We start from the raw sequence: 13,578 nt of genomic DNA on the forward strand, positions 1-13,578 counted from the left end.
CTGCAGGGGGTCCCGGAACCAATCCCCCACAGATAAGGAGGGCTGACTGTACTCCAGTTAAGCCATTGTGAAACTTTGGGGCAAAGTTCATAATTTTGAATGAAAATGTAATTTAATTTGGGTCAATTGTTAAAGCTAATAATTTTGTGCATTAGTGAGTTGTAATTATTAACACTTTGTTGTCAAAAGCCAAATGTTCCTTTGAGGTTTCATGTAATTGATATTTACAAGAGAATCAGAATTGTATTTCATTTCCCAACATATAACTATAAATTGACTGTACTATCGGTGCTTGAAATTACGCTGAAATAATTTTGACCATATTATTTTGTGGCCATAAACTTTAGATGAGATTTCGTACATCAAAACTTGCAACTTGCTATTGATGAACACACACACTTCTTGTCATCCGCCATAACAAAGAAGATAACTAACTTAAGAAGTTATCCTAGCATGTGTCAGTGTAGGTTGTTTCTTCAGAAATGCATACAAATGCCATACAGGTGCAATATAAGCTGGATATCCAGATTATCTTTATGAAAATTAGTGATCTATTCTTACCATGAGTGGTATTAAATGGTGACATTTTCTTAATATGTTTAACCTATCAGGTTCTATCTCCAGAGCCTGGGAGCTGGAAATGTTTATCTGTTTGGCAAAGTGCCAACGTTGTTTTAATTTAAGCTTACAGATGTTTTTGGTTCTGTGCAGTGTGTTCATTTAATTCTAAAGTATGTGTACTTACTATTTTTGATACAGATATACAAACTGGTATATATGTTAGTCTGTGTTTTCATGTAGGGAAAAGAATTGAGATTTATGCTTATTCAAAATGCAGTCCATTAAAAATCGCTGGGGAATTAGCTTTAGTGCTTTCCATGATTCCGTTTGTTGTCAAGGCATGATTTCAAATGACACCCTTGCAGCTTTCTAATCTGGCTATTGATATGTTAATGATTTATAAAGGATTATGTTAAATTTAAGAACAGAAATGTGACAATGACTAAACTCATTTGCGCAACGAAGGATTTCCTGAAGAAAGTGTACAAAGTGTTTTTTGTAGCGTTAAGCAAGATACCAGTTATACCTTTTAAAATTCAGTTTAGAATTAAACTGCAGTTGTTGGGATGATGTTGTCAGCACTCTGAGATCAGGGAGGAGGGCTGCTCCATCCTTTCAGGAATTTGAGGGGTGTTAGCCCCTGTATATTCTGCAGAAATGAACACATGATCAGGGAGTTGGGAAATGTGGTTCAGTCATTTTAGGCGACAGAAATGATACAGACCTGTTGCTTGCTCCAATGATAGATTAGTGCCCGGTAATTCACCTCTGATCCATGCCACAGATTGTAGTTGACAGTGCAGCAGAGCAGCCACCCCACAGAATCTTCCCCCTTCTCTTGTAAAACAGCAGCAACTCAGCTACATAAATCTGGAGGGTTTTTGAGAGTCAGAAAATGTTGGACTTGCCAGTATTTGTAGGCACCATTTGGAAAAACAGTTTCCATTCACAGGAATGGCGTATTTACTACATGAACACTTAATAATGTGGGCATTGTCAAAAAACTTAATAGTTAACATCCTGCTCATGCCTTTATTTTGAGGAACTCTATGTGCTTACTCTATTTTTATTATTATTATTACTATTGAAATACAGCACAGAATCAGCACTTCGAGCTGTGCAGCTCAGTAACACCTGATTTAACCCCCTAGCCTAATCACTGGACAATTTACAATGACTAATTAACCTACTAACCTGTATGTCTTTGGACTGTGGAAGAAACTGGAGCACCTGGAGAAAACGTACACATTCCACAGGGAAGACATACAGATGATATCGGAATTCATGGTGCTGAAGGCTGGCAGTGTTGAGGAACACTAGATAAGTGCAAATTTGGCTTTTTGCAAAAACAGAGCTTTGGTGCCTTTCATGCAGCTCAAAATATGACACAGTTAAAACAGCACTTTAAAATGTAGACACTATTGCATCGGGAGAAAAATAGAGAAACACTTTGTCCTGATCTCAGCACTGGCACTGAATTAACCATGTATACGGTCGTGCATTTACCTAGTCCCTCTTCCAATTCTGGAACCAATAGTTCCATAGCTTCCAACCTCCCAGGACTTGCCTAGGTATATTGCAGCATGCTCCCTCCTCACCACCAATTCCAAAACACTGCTGGTGATGCACCGCCCAACTTCACTGTCTGGCGTTGACCAGCTGCCTCCCTTGGGGCAGTGCAATATTCTGTACAGTTTCCTTGAAGCCTGAGCAGCTTGCTCACTGAGTCAATGCCTAGACACAGCTGTACCAATCAATCAGAGGAATTGCTGCTGCAGAATGGCAAGGTTTAAAAAAAATTATCCACCATGATCTTCCATATTTGGAATAGGTTTGAAGTAATAGGGCCTACCTTCCTGTTTATGTCAGAGATCTTCACAAGTATTCAGTATTTCTGCTCTCAGACATCTTTTTGGTAGCCTATGAGAGCTGGCATTTTTTGAGGGTGGGGGTGAAGGTTGAATTAAGCAGCTGACTGGTCTGAGACAGCCCTAAAGCTGCACTTAAGACTGTTTACTACAGGGAGTCTAGCTCTCAGCACTTAGTTATGGGCAAGTGTCCATTAACTTGGGTCAATAGACTATTTTGTGATTGACATCTAGAGTACTCGTGTTTCTTTGTGTTCTTAAGTTGTCATAAGGTCTCTGCAAGTAAGGATTTTGGTTTGAGCATAATTAGAGGAAAGTATTGAGGGGAATATCTGAGGCAAGTTTTGTATAGTGTGGGTACAAGGATGGTCCAGTGATGATTGTAAATACAGATACATTAGGGACATTTAAGAAACTCTTGGATTAGAAAAATAGAAGGCAATGTATGAGGGAAGAGTTGGATTGATGTTAGAGAAGGTTAATAGGTCAGTACTACAGCTGAAGGACCTGTGCTGTAATGTCTATAAAACAATTGTTTTTAATTTGGAGAAATGGCTTCGTATGTCTGGGAGAAATAGGGAGTTGCTGCAGTATGAATGATACTGAATCATGGAATAAATCAGGTGTGTGCAATACAGGTACGTGCTTATTCATTTCCACTGACCATAATGGACTGAATTTTATAGATTGTTTATCATAATAATTCAAGTGGACTATTAATCATATCCTTTCAGTGTATCTATATTTTCATAGAGATAATTCTTAATTATTACTACATAATAAAATTATTTCCTTTATAGTGAAATCAACCGTTTAGACCTAGGCTTGACTGTTGAAGTGTGGAATAAAGGATTGATCTGGGACACAATGGTTGGCACAGTGTGGATCCCTTTAAGGAGTATACGGCAATCAAATGAGGTAAACCACTTGTAATAATATTTAATTGTTTTCTGAAAATAAAAACCAATAAAGCTACAGGTGCTGGAAATGAAAATTGAAAATGTTGAAGAAATGGGTTAGGCAGTATCTGTAAAAAGAAAAGCTGAACAAATACTACTGGTAAAAGACCATTTGTCAGAGCACCTTTTAATGGATGCTGCCAGACCTGCTGAGTTCATCCAGCTTTTTTGTACATCTTGATTTGACCACAGCATCTGCAGTGTACTTTGTCTTTATTATTTGTCAGAGCCGTTGTTTCCAGGAGATTTGTCCAGGTGACATATTGCAATCATCTAAAGTAACTTTTTCTTGGCACAAATGCTTAAGTTGCAGAATAAAGTCCTTTAGATTAGTATTTGATGAGTGAGGCTTAAGAAAATTCTGTGGAATCATCCAGTCATAATTCAATCCAGTTTCATAAAATATTTAATTTCAGAAGATGTAGTTTAAATATTACAACCAGAACATGTATAAAAATGTGATAGGAGTTATAACTGTTCAAAGTAAAATTTTTATCAAAGTACATGTACGTTATCATATATTACCTGGCAATCATTTTCTTGCAAGTATTCACAGTAGAACAAATACATACAAGAATCAATGAAAAGTTATGCTCAGACAAAAACTGACAGAGCTAATGTGCAAAAGAAGTCAAAGTGTACAAATACAAATAATAATAAATAAATAATACTGAGTACACATGTAATAGAGTCCTTGAAAGTGAGTCCGTAGGTTGTGGAATCATTTCAGAACTGAGGTGAATGAAGTTATCCACTCTGGCTAACTTCTTGATAGTAAGCAATTGTTGAAAATGGTAGAATTGATTTGTTCAGTTCCTGATAAATCTGTAATTAAAAAAAACCTAAAGTATATGATAAATTCCAGTGTCCTCCATGGAATAGAGTTGATAGTTCGAATCTAGACCTGATATTATGGGATGGGATTAAACAAAGAACTCTTGTGAGGGTGTTCATAAATAGATTGAATTTTAAGTTTGATAGAAGAATGAGACAGTCAAGTATTTTAAACTTGTGTAACACCATGGTTAAGATTTTGCTGTTAATGTTGTAGGGTAGTTCATTTAATAGCTCTTTGTAGAAGAGATGTGTTCTCCTGATAGTGTTTGGTTTACCACTAAAGATAAGAGGGTATGTTGCTCAATTCAGGAATGTTGCGTCAGCCAATCTGGGTAGTAGAATTGGGAGAAGGTTCTGGAGAATAGTGGGTGGAAAGGTTTTTGTGAAGGATACTGGTGGGGGTTGAGGTCATTTTGGTGGGAGCTGGGAGAAGACAGGAATGAAGATGCTGTCCCTGTTGTACAAGGTGCTTTGTGCAGATGAATGGCTTCCAGGAGGAAGGACCAATACTCCCATGTGGGAGCCTGTTTGTTCAAGTTGGATTTCAAGTGATATTTGGAGGATGGTGTATGCTTTCAGACAGACCTTGGGTCCAGCGCGTGAATTCAAGACAGCTTCAAGATGAGCTCCAACTTGTGTGCACATTTGTACTGGGTTAACTGTATTGGGCCCTTTTATTTATTTTTTCTTTTTTCTACTAACTGTTTGATAAAGCTGGAATTTGTAAATATATTTTCTTTGTAATTGGGTGTAGTGTATGATATGTTTATTTCTTTCCGATGGTTAAGTGCATAGGGGCAGCGTTTAGAGCATTCACATAGATCAGGGTTCAGGTGGTGGAGACATCCCAAATTCCCAGTTTTAGTGGGACCCAAATCATACCTACCCGAGATGGGTGGAGTTTGAGAAAGGTGTTTAATATTATAAATCGACTGCAGGAAGTTACACAATCCTTTGTTAAAATTTTCTGTCTGTTGGTAGGATACAGGAGAATGGGATGAGAGTCAGACAAAGCAGCTTGATAGTTAAAGTAAGTGAAATCTGTTCCCAGGCAAAGATGTGCAGAAGATGACTAAAAAGTCAAATCTTGATCAGTAATTCATTAACAATAGGCAATGGATAATGGGAACCATTTAAATACATATTTCTTGTACATACTGAAGTAAATTATTTAACTACTTTTTCATGTGCATTCTTTTTTTTAAAAAAAACCTTGAGGAAAAGAATTGAAATGGCAAAACATATGTTTAGAATAATAAGCTTTGTAAAATTCTGAACATGCATTTTTTTTTGGTATAGCAAGGTTTTAATTTTTTGTGAGAATGGATGTATTGTGTTATATTTGCCTAACTATTGGTTTTAATTTTGCTGCTAAAAATAAACTGTTAATTACATTGTTGCTGTGCAGTAGGCTGTAGATATTCTGATTATAAATAGCACTGAGATTTGAAGATTTTTTTAGATGTTATAAATTCTAGCATGTAGGAGAAACTATACCAGTTGCAAACCTTTTATAATTCTGCTATACTGCAATATTAATCTCAATGTCATCAAGATTTCAAATTTTGTAGCAACCTTAATGTAGGTTAGTTTTCCGTGGTACATTGTGAAAGCATGAGCAAATAAAAATGATACCACCACAAAGAGATAGGGATGTAGCAAGCAAAAAGGTTTGAAGCACAGTCAGTTTGAAGGGAAGTTTTAAGTTAGGAAAAGGAAGAAGCTTTTATAGGGAATTCCCAAGACTTCTGGCTGACAGTAGCAGTCCATGCGGACAACAATGTAATATTAAATTTGGGACTGCTCGAGGCGCAATGAAAAATACATAGTTATCCTGAGCATCATAAAGCTGGTGAAGATTGCACAGCTAAAGGTAAATAAAGATCATATGGGTTTGAAAACGAGGATGAGAATTTTATCTGTTAACTGGAGGCTAGGATCAGTCTGCAAGCTCAAGTGTTTACTGAATGAGAGTTAGTGTTTTATTTATGGTCAAGTTTATGTAAGGGAGACAAGCCAGAATTGCATCTGAATAGCCCTTTGAGAGTAACAAAGGCACAGATATGCAGGTAGATTGGAGAAAATCAGGTTGGTGCTGGCTACCAAGAAGAGGAATTTCTGGAATGCCTATGAGATGGCTTTTAAGATTACTCATCTTTTAAGCCAATAGGGAATCAGCAATTCTGGACTGGTTGTTATGCAGTGAACCAGAATTAATTAGAGACCTTAAGGTAAAGGAACCCTGTGGGCAAATAATCATAACATGATCGAAATCACCCTGAAGTTTGAGAAGGGGAAGCTGAAGTCAGATGTATCAACATTTCAGTGATGTAAAGGGAATTATAGAGACTTGAGAGAGGAGATGGCCAAAATTAATTTGAAAACAGTGGCAGGGAATACAGCAGAGCAGCAATGGCCAGAATTTCTGGAAGCAATTCAGGATATGTATATGCCAAAGGAGAAAATGGTATTCTAAAGGAAAGATGAGACAACTGTGGCTAACAAGAGAAGTCAATGGCAACAAATAAGCCAAAGAGAGGGCATATAATAGAGCAAAAATTGGTGGAAAGTTGGAGGATTGGAAACCTTTTAACGCCAAAAAGGCAACAAGAAAAGCCATTAAGAAGCTAAAGATACATAGTGTAAAAAAGAGGCGAAAGTGGATATCTGACAGCTGAAAGATGATGTAGGAGAGGTAGTAATGGGGGACAAGGAAATGACAGATGAACTGAATAAGTATTTTGCATCAGTCTTCACTGTGGAAGACACTAGCAGTATGGTGGAAGTTACAGGTGTCAGGGGTCATGAAGTGTGTGAAGTTGCCATTCCTTAGAGAAAAGGTTCTTTGGAAACTAAAAGGTCTGAATGTAGACAAGTCAACTGGACCAGATGGTGTACACCCCGGGATTCTGAAAGAGGTGGCTGAAGAGATTGTGGAGGCATTAATAATGATCTTTCAAGAATCACTAGATTCTGGAATGGTTCCAGAAGACTAGAAAATTACAAATGTCACTCCACTCTTCAAGAAGGGAGAGAGGCAAAAGAAAGGAAACTGTAGGGCAGTTAGCCTGACCTCAATAGTGGGAAGATTTTGGAGTCTATTATTAAGGATGAGATCTGAGGGTACTTGGAGGCACATGATAAAATAAGCTTGGTTTCCTCAAGGGAAAATCTTGCCTGCCAAATCTGTTGGAACTCTTTGAAGATAGGATAGACGAAGGAGGATCGATTGATGTTGTGTACTTGGATTTTCAGAAGGCTTTTGACATGAATTATAGATTCCGGGGAATTATAGACCGGTTAGTCTGACATTGGTGGTGGGGAAAATGCTAGAGTCGGTTATCAAAGGTGTGATAACAGCACACTTGGAAAGAGGTGAAATCATTGGACAAAGTCAGCATGGATTTGTGAAAGGAAAATCATGTCTGACGAATCTTATAGAATTTTTTGAAGATGTAACTAGTAGAGTGGATAGGGGAGAGCCAGTGGATGTGGTGTATTTAGATTTTCAAAAGGCTTTTGACAAGGTCCCACACAGGAGATTAGTGTGCAAACTTAAAGCACACGGTATTGGGGGTATGGTATTGATGTGGATAGAGAATTGGTTGGCAGGCAGGAAGCAAAGAATGGGAGTAAACGGGACCTTTTCAGAATGACAGGCAGTGACTAGTGGGTTACCGCAAGGCTCAGTGCTGGGACCCCAGTTGTTTACAATATAGGCATCCATCGGTCTTGAGAGACCATGGATCTGTGTCTTTCCAGGGCGCAGGCCTGGGCAGGGTTGTATGGGAGACCAGCAGTTGCCCAAGCTGCAGGCCTTCCCCTCTCCATGCCACCGATGTTGTCCAAGGGAAGGGCACTAGGACCCAAGCAGCTTGGCACCGGTGTTGTCGCAGAGCAATGTGTTGTTAAGTGCCTTGCTCAAGGACGCAAACACGCTGCCTCAGCTGAGGCTCGAACCAGTGACCTTCAGGTTACTAGTCTGATGCCTTGCCCACTAGGCTACGCGCCAATATATTAATGATTTAGACGAAGGAATTAAATGCAGCATCTCCAAGTTTACAGATGACACGAAGCTGGGCAGCAGTGTTATTTGTGAGGAGGATGCTAAGTGGATGCAGGGTGACTTGGATAGGTTAGGTGAGTGGGCAAATTCATGGCAGACGCAATTTCATGTGGATAAATGTGAGGTTATCCACTTTGGTTGCAAGAACAGGAAAACAGATTATTATCTGAACGGTGGCCGATTAGGAAAAGGGGAGATGCAATGAGACCTGGGTGTCATTGTACACCAGTCATTGAAGGTGGGTATGCAGGCACAACAGGCGGTGAAAAAGGCAAATGGTATGTTGGCTTTCATAGCAAAAGGATTTGAGTACAGGAGCAGGGAGGTTGTACAAGGCCTTGGTGAGACCGCACCTAGAGAATTGTTTGCTGTTTTGGTCCCCTAATCTGAGGAAAGACATTCTTGCTGTAGAGGGAGTAAAGAGAAGGTTCACCAGATTGATTCCTGGGATGGCAGGACTTTCATATGAAGAAAGACTGGATTGACTGGGCTTATACTGACTGGAATTTAGAAGACTGAGGGGGGATCTTACTGAAATGTATAAAATTCTAAAGGGATTGGACAGGCTAGATGTAAAAAGATTGCTTCCGATGTTGGGGAAGTCCAGAACGAGGGGGTCACAATTTAAGGATAAAGGGGAAGCCTTTTAGGACTGAGATGAGGAAAAACTCCTTCACACAGAGAGTGGTGAATCTGTGGAATTCTCTGCCACAGGAAACAGTTGAGGCCGGTTCATTGGCTATATTTAAGGGGAAGTTAGATATGGCCCTTGTGGCTAAAGGGATCAGGGGGTATGAGAGAAAGCAGGTACAGGGTTCTGAGTTGGATGATCATCCATGATCATACTGAATGGCGGTGCAGGCTCGAAGGGCCGAATGGCCTACTCCTGTACCTATTTTCTTTGATTCTATGATACCACACATGAGGCTGCTTAACAAAATATAAGCCCGTGGTAATACAGGAATTATTCTAACAAAGATAAAGCAGTGGCTGATTGGCAGGAGGCAAAGAGTGGGGGGGGAAGGGAGACTTTTCTGACTGGCTGCTGATGGCTAGTGGTATTCCACAGGGGTCTGTGTTGGGACTGATACTTTTTATGTTATATGTCACTGATTTGGATGATGGAATAAACATATAATATATAACCATATAACAATCACAGCACGGAAACAGGCCATCTCGGCCCTCCTAGTCCATGCCGAACTCTTAATCTCACCTAGTCCCACCTACCCGCACTCAGCCCATAACCCTCCACTCCTTTCCTGTCCATATACCTATCCAATTTTACCTTAAATGACACAACTGAACTGGCCTCTACTACTTCTACAGGAAGCTCATTCCACACAGCTATCACTCTCTGAGTAAAGAAATACCCCCTCGTGTTTCCCTTAAACTTCTGCCCCCTAACTCTCAAATCATGTCCTCTCATTTGAATCTCCCCTACTCTCAATGGAAACAGCCTGTTCACGTCAACTCTATCTATCCCTCTCAAAATTTTAAATACCTCGATCAAATCCCCCCTCAACCTTCTACGCTCCAATGAATAGAGACCTAACTTGTTCAACCTTTCTCTGTAACTTAAGTGCTGAAACCCAGGTAACATCCTAGTAAATCGTCTCTGCACTCTCTCTAATTTATTGATATCTGTCCCATAATTCGGTGACCAGAACTGCACACAATATTCCAAATTTGGCCTTACCAATGCCTTGTACAATTTTAACATTACATCCCAACTTCTGTACTCAATGCTTTGATTTATAATGGCCAGCGTTCCAAAAGCCTTCTTCACCACCCTATCTACATGAGACTCCACCTTCAGGGAACTATGCACTGTTATTCCTAGATCTCTCTGTTCCTCTGCATTCCTCAATGCCCTACCATTTACCCTGTATGTTCTATTTGGATTATTCCTGCCAAAATGTAGAACCTCACACTTATCAGCATTAAACTCCAATTGATGGCTTTGTTGCAAGGTTTGCAGACAATATGAAGGTGGGTGGAGGGGCAGGTAGTTTTGATGAAGTAGAAATACTACAGAAGGATAGATGAATTAGAAGAATGAGTAAAGAAGTGGTAGATGGAATACACTGTTGGGAAGTGTATGGTTATGCACTTTGACAGAAGAAAGGAAAGTGTAGACTATATTCTAAATGGAGAGAAAATATCAAAAAACTGAGGTGTAAAGGGACTTTGGGGGGGGGGTACTTGTGGAGGATCCCCTAAAGGTTAATTTGCAGGTTGAGTCTGTGGCAAGGACTAGAATATAAAAGCGAAGATTTAATGTTGGAACTCTATAAAGCGTGGTGAAGCCTCACTTGGAGTATTGTGAGCAGCTTTGGGCCCTTAAGGATGTGCTGAAACTGGAGAGGGTTCAAAGGGGGCTCACGAAAATGATTCCAGGTTTGAATGGCTTGTTGCATGGTGTGTTTGATAGCTATGGGCATATCTTCACTAGAATGAGGTGGTGACCTCATTGAAACCTATCAAATGGTGAAAGGCCCTGAAGAGTGTATGTGGAGAGGATTACTCCTATAGTGGGTGAGTCTAAGACCAGGCAGCACAGCCTCAGAATAGAGGGGTGTCCTTTTAGAACGGAGATGAGAAACTTCTTTCGACAGAGAGTGGCAGATCTGTGGAATTATTTGCCACAGGCTGCTGTGGAGGTTCAGTCTTTATGTATACTTAAAGCAGAGTTTGTTTGGTCAGGGTGTAAAGGGATATGGTAGCAGAGTGTGGGAGGAAGCAGGAGATCAGAGCTGAGAGGAAACTTTGATCAGCCATGATGAAATGGTGGAATAGACTTGATGGACCAAATGGCCTAATCCTGCTCCTATAATCTTGATGTCTTATAAGTGTAACCCTCAAGTCGGCTGGTGTGAAATCTGAGGTGCGAACCCTCTTGTTTGTGTGGATGTTGCATGATGTGTTCCCTTGTTACAAATCAGTACCACAAAATAACAGACAGTACACCATATTCAATTAAACAATTTAGCTTTATAATTCTTAATTTGACTAAAGGGTTAGTAAAATAAAACAAAAAGAAAGGGTCCATTTTAATGAAACAGTCTAATGTGTACAAGTTGGAGCTTATGGTTCCCCTTCTGTTGGTCCTCCATTGATTTCCCCCGGGCTTTGCCAACTCCCAGCCCCACTCCAAGTCCATTCAATCCAGCTGTCTACAACCTCTCCTTTCAGGCATCTTCTCTCCTCATTTTCTGCCGAACAGAAGACTCAGATCATCTATCTCAGGCACACAACAAGAAAAAACATGCTCCCTTCATTAGACAGTGCACCTTCCAAAGCCCCTATTAACTCTAGCCATAACTCAAATACTGCTACTACAGAAAAACCATTACATTAGCAGTGAACCCTTTCCTAGGGTGTTACCTAAGAATTTTGGAAGTAGACGTGTTGAGGCAAGGGTAAACTTATGAAAGAGAAAGTTATTTTAGTTATGTCACAGATATGAACTCTGAAGATACAAATGTTTCAGATTTGTGGATACAATCTATCAGAGAAAGTGGATGGCTAGAAATGAGAATGTGAGTGTCGATGTCCATAACTTTTATTTTAGGAAGTATCTGCTCATCCAGTGCTGGATATGAAGCAAAACTGCCTGAAACTTTGGATACAATGGAGTTGTCATTCAGGTGGTGGTGTGGTACAGATTTGTGTGGCATCAGAGGCTTTGTTTTTTTAAGAATATTGCTCAAGTATATTCAAGGTCAGGTTTTTGAGGAATGTGAGTGGTAACGATACAAACATTTGGAAAACATGCTTGGAGATGATAAAAATATAAAGCTAGAAAGAGGCCATTTAGTTCCTTGTGCCTGCGGTGAAATTAAGTAAGATAATGGCACAGACTCTTCCTCAGCATTACCTTCCTGTATTTATTCCATACCCCTTAATTCCCTTGGTGTAGAAAAATCCATTGATGTATCTTAAATATACTCAGCTATTAGGGCTGTAGAAATGTGAGCACTTTGGTTAAAGATATTTATTCTTTCTTGAGTGGAACACCTTGTTTAGGACTGTGACCTGTGTTTGAAATAACCTAGTCAGAAATAGCATCAACTCTATCAAGCGACTTAACAATTGTGTGCTTTACAGAGATCAAATCTCATTCTTCTAAATTCAAAGAGCCTAATCCCTGTGCATGAGGCAGGTTTGGAATCTTAATTCTGGTGAAGGCCCTTCAACATGAAATGATTCTTGATTTTCATTCCATGGATGCTACCTGACCCACTGAATATATTCCAGTATTTTCTGTTTCAGATGCTCAGCATTTGCAGTTTTTTTTAATCTTTACCGAAAGGATTAATTGAGTAAACCATCTGTCACATTCCTTTTACTGTAATAAGTTAAGTCAGAAGATCAAATTTGTATACAGTATTCCAGTTCTCACTTGGGTCTCTTAAATTGGTGCAAAATGTGTGTAATATTGTACTTAAATCCTCTTGCGATTAACACTAACATACTTTTTGCCTTCCTAAATCCCTGTTGAACCTGCCTGACAGCCCTTCAACTTCTCTGCAAATTTTTTTAAAAGTCTGCATTTTTATTTTCGAACCAAACGGGTGACTCTACAGTTTTCCATTTTGTACGGCACTCCTCAATTGAGAAAGGGATTATGATTTTGGAAACAATTTTCATTAAATGAAAAAATTTAAATTAACTAAGTATTTCCCATTGGTTTGGATGTAAATTTGGCTGTAAATTTGGTATCAAACTGAAGAATTAAGACCAACACAATGAAAAAAATTAAAAATTTATTGGTAAATTATCTGAAACAAATACAGATTTTTCTATTAGATTATTTTAGATTGATTTGCTCTATTATCTGGGCTGCATTCTGTTTTGGCGATCTTGTCCTAAAGCATTATATTGTTTGTAAATGATGTGTTAACTCTTTAAAAGCTAGCAATTCATAAGCATAAATTCTGCAGATGCTGGTTAGCAATTGCTTGTTTACTGTCACTGTAGCTTCCCAGTTTTCTATTTCTAATTTGTGCAATGTGCCTTTGTTTCTTTTTATTTTGATTTAAGACCCTGATTTCAGATTGAACTAAACTGCTTCCTGTCATATTATGATTACTGTTTCCTAAAGGCTCTTCAACTGCCAAATCACCAATTATTCCTTCTTCATCAGGCAAAATTAAATCTAAACAGCCTACTCCCTGATTGGTTCCTTGTTGGAAACGTATTACATGAATTCATGCTCTGCAGTCTTACTGTTAATTCTCACTCAATCTATGTAGACTGAAGTTTATTATTATATTCTATTTTC

General features: G+C 39.1%; 1 protein-coding gene across 1 annotated transcript in view; it reads left to right on the plus strand.

Annotated features, from left to right (window-relative positions):
- unc13a (unc-13 homolog A (C. elegans)) overlaps positions 1 to 13,578 on the plus strand; it is a 299,553-nt gene that overhangs the window by 79,601 nt on the left and 206,374 nt on the right. Inside the window, exon 4 of the mRNA XM_059992392.1 lies at positions 3,230 to 3,347. Within this exon, the coding sequence (XP_059848375.1) occupies positions 3,230 to 3,347 (118 nt within the window). The remainder of the gene's footprint in view (positions 1 to 3,229; positions 3,348 to 13,578) is intronic.

The sequence above is a fragment of the Hypanus sabinus genome, chromosome 16, assembly GCF_030144855.1.
Source record: "Hypanus sabinus isolate sHypSab1 chromosome 16, sHypSab1.hap1, whole genome shotgun sequence".
NCBI classification, from domain to species: Eukaryota; Metazoa; Chordata; class Chondrichthyes; order Myliobatiformes; family Dasyatidae; genus Hypanus; species Hypanus sabinus.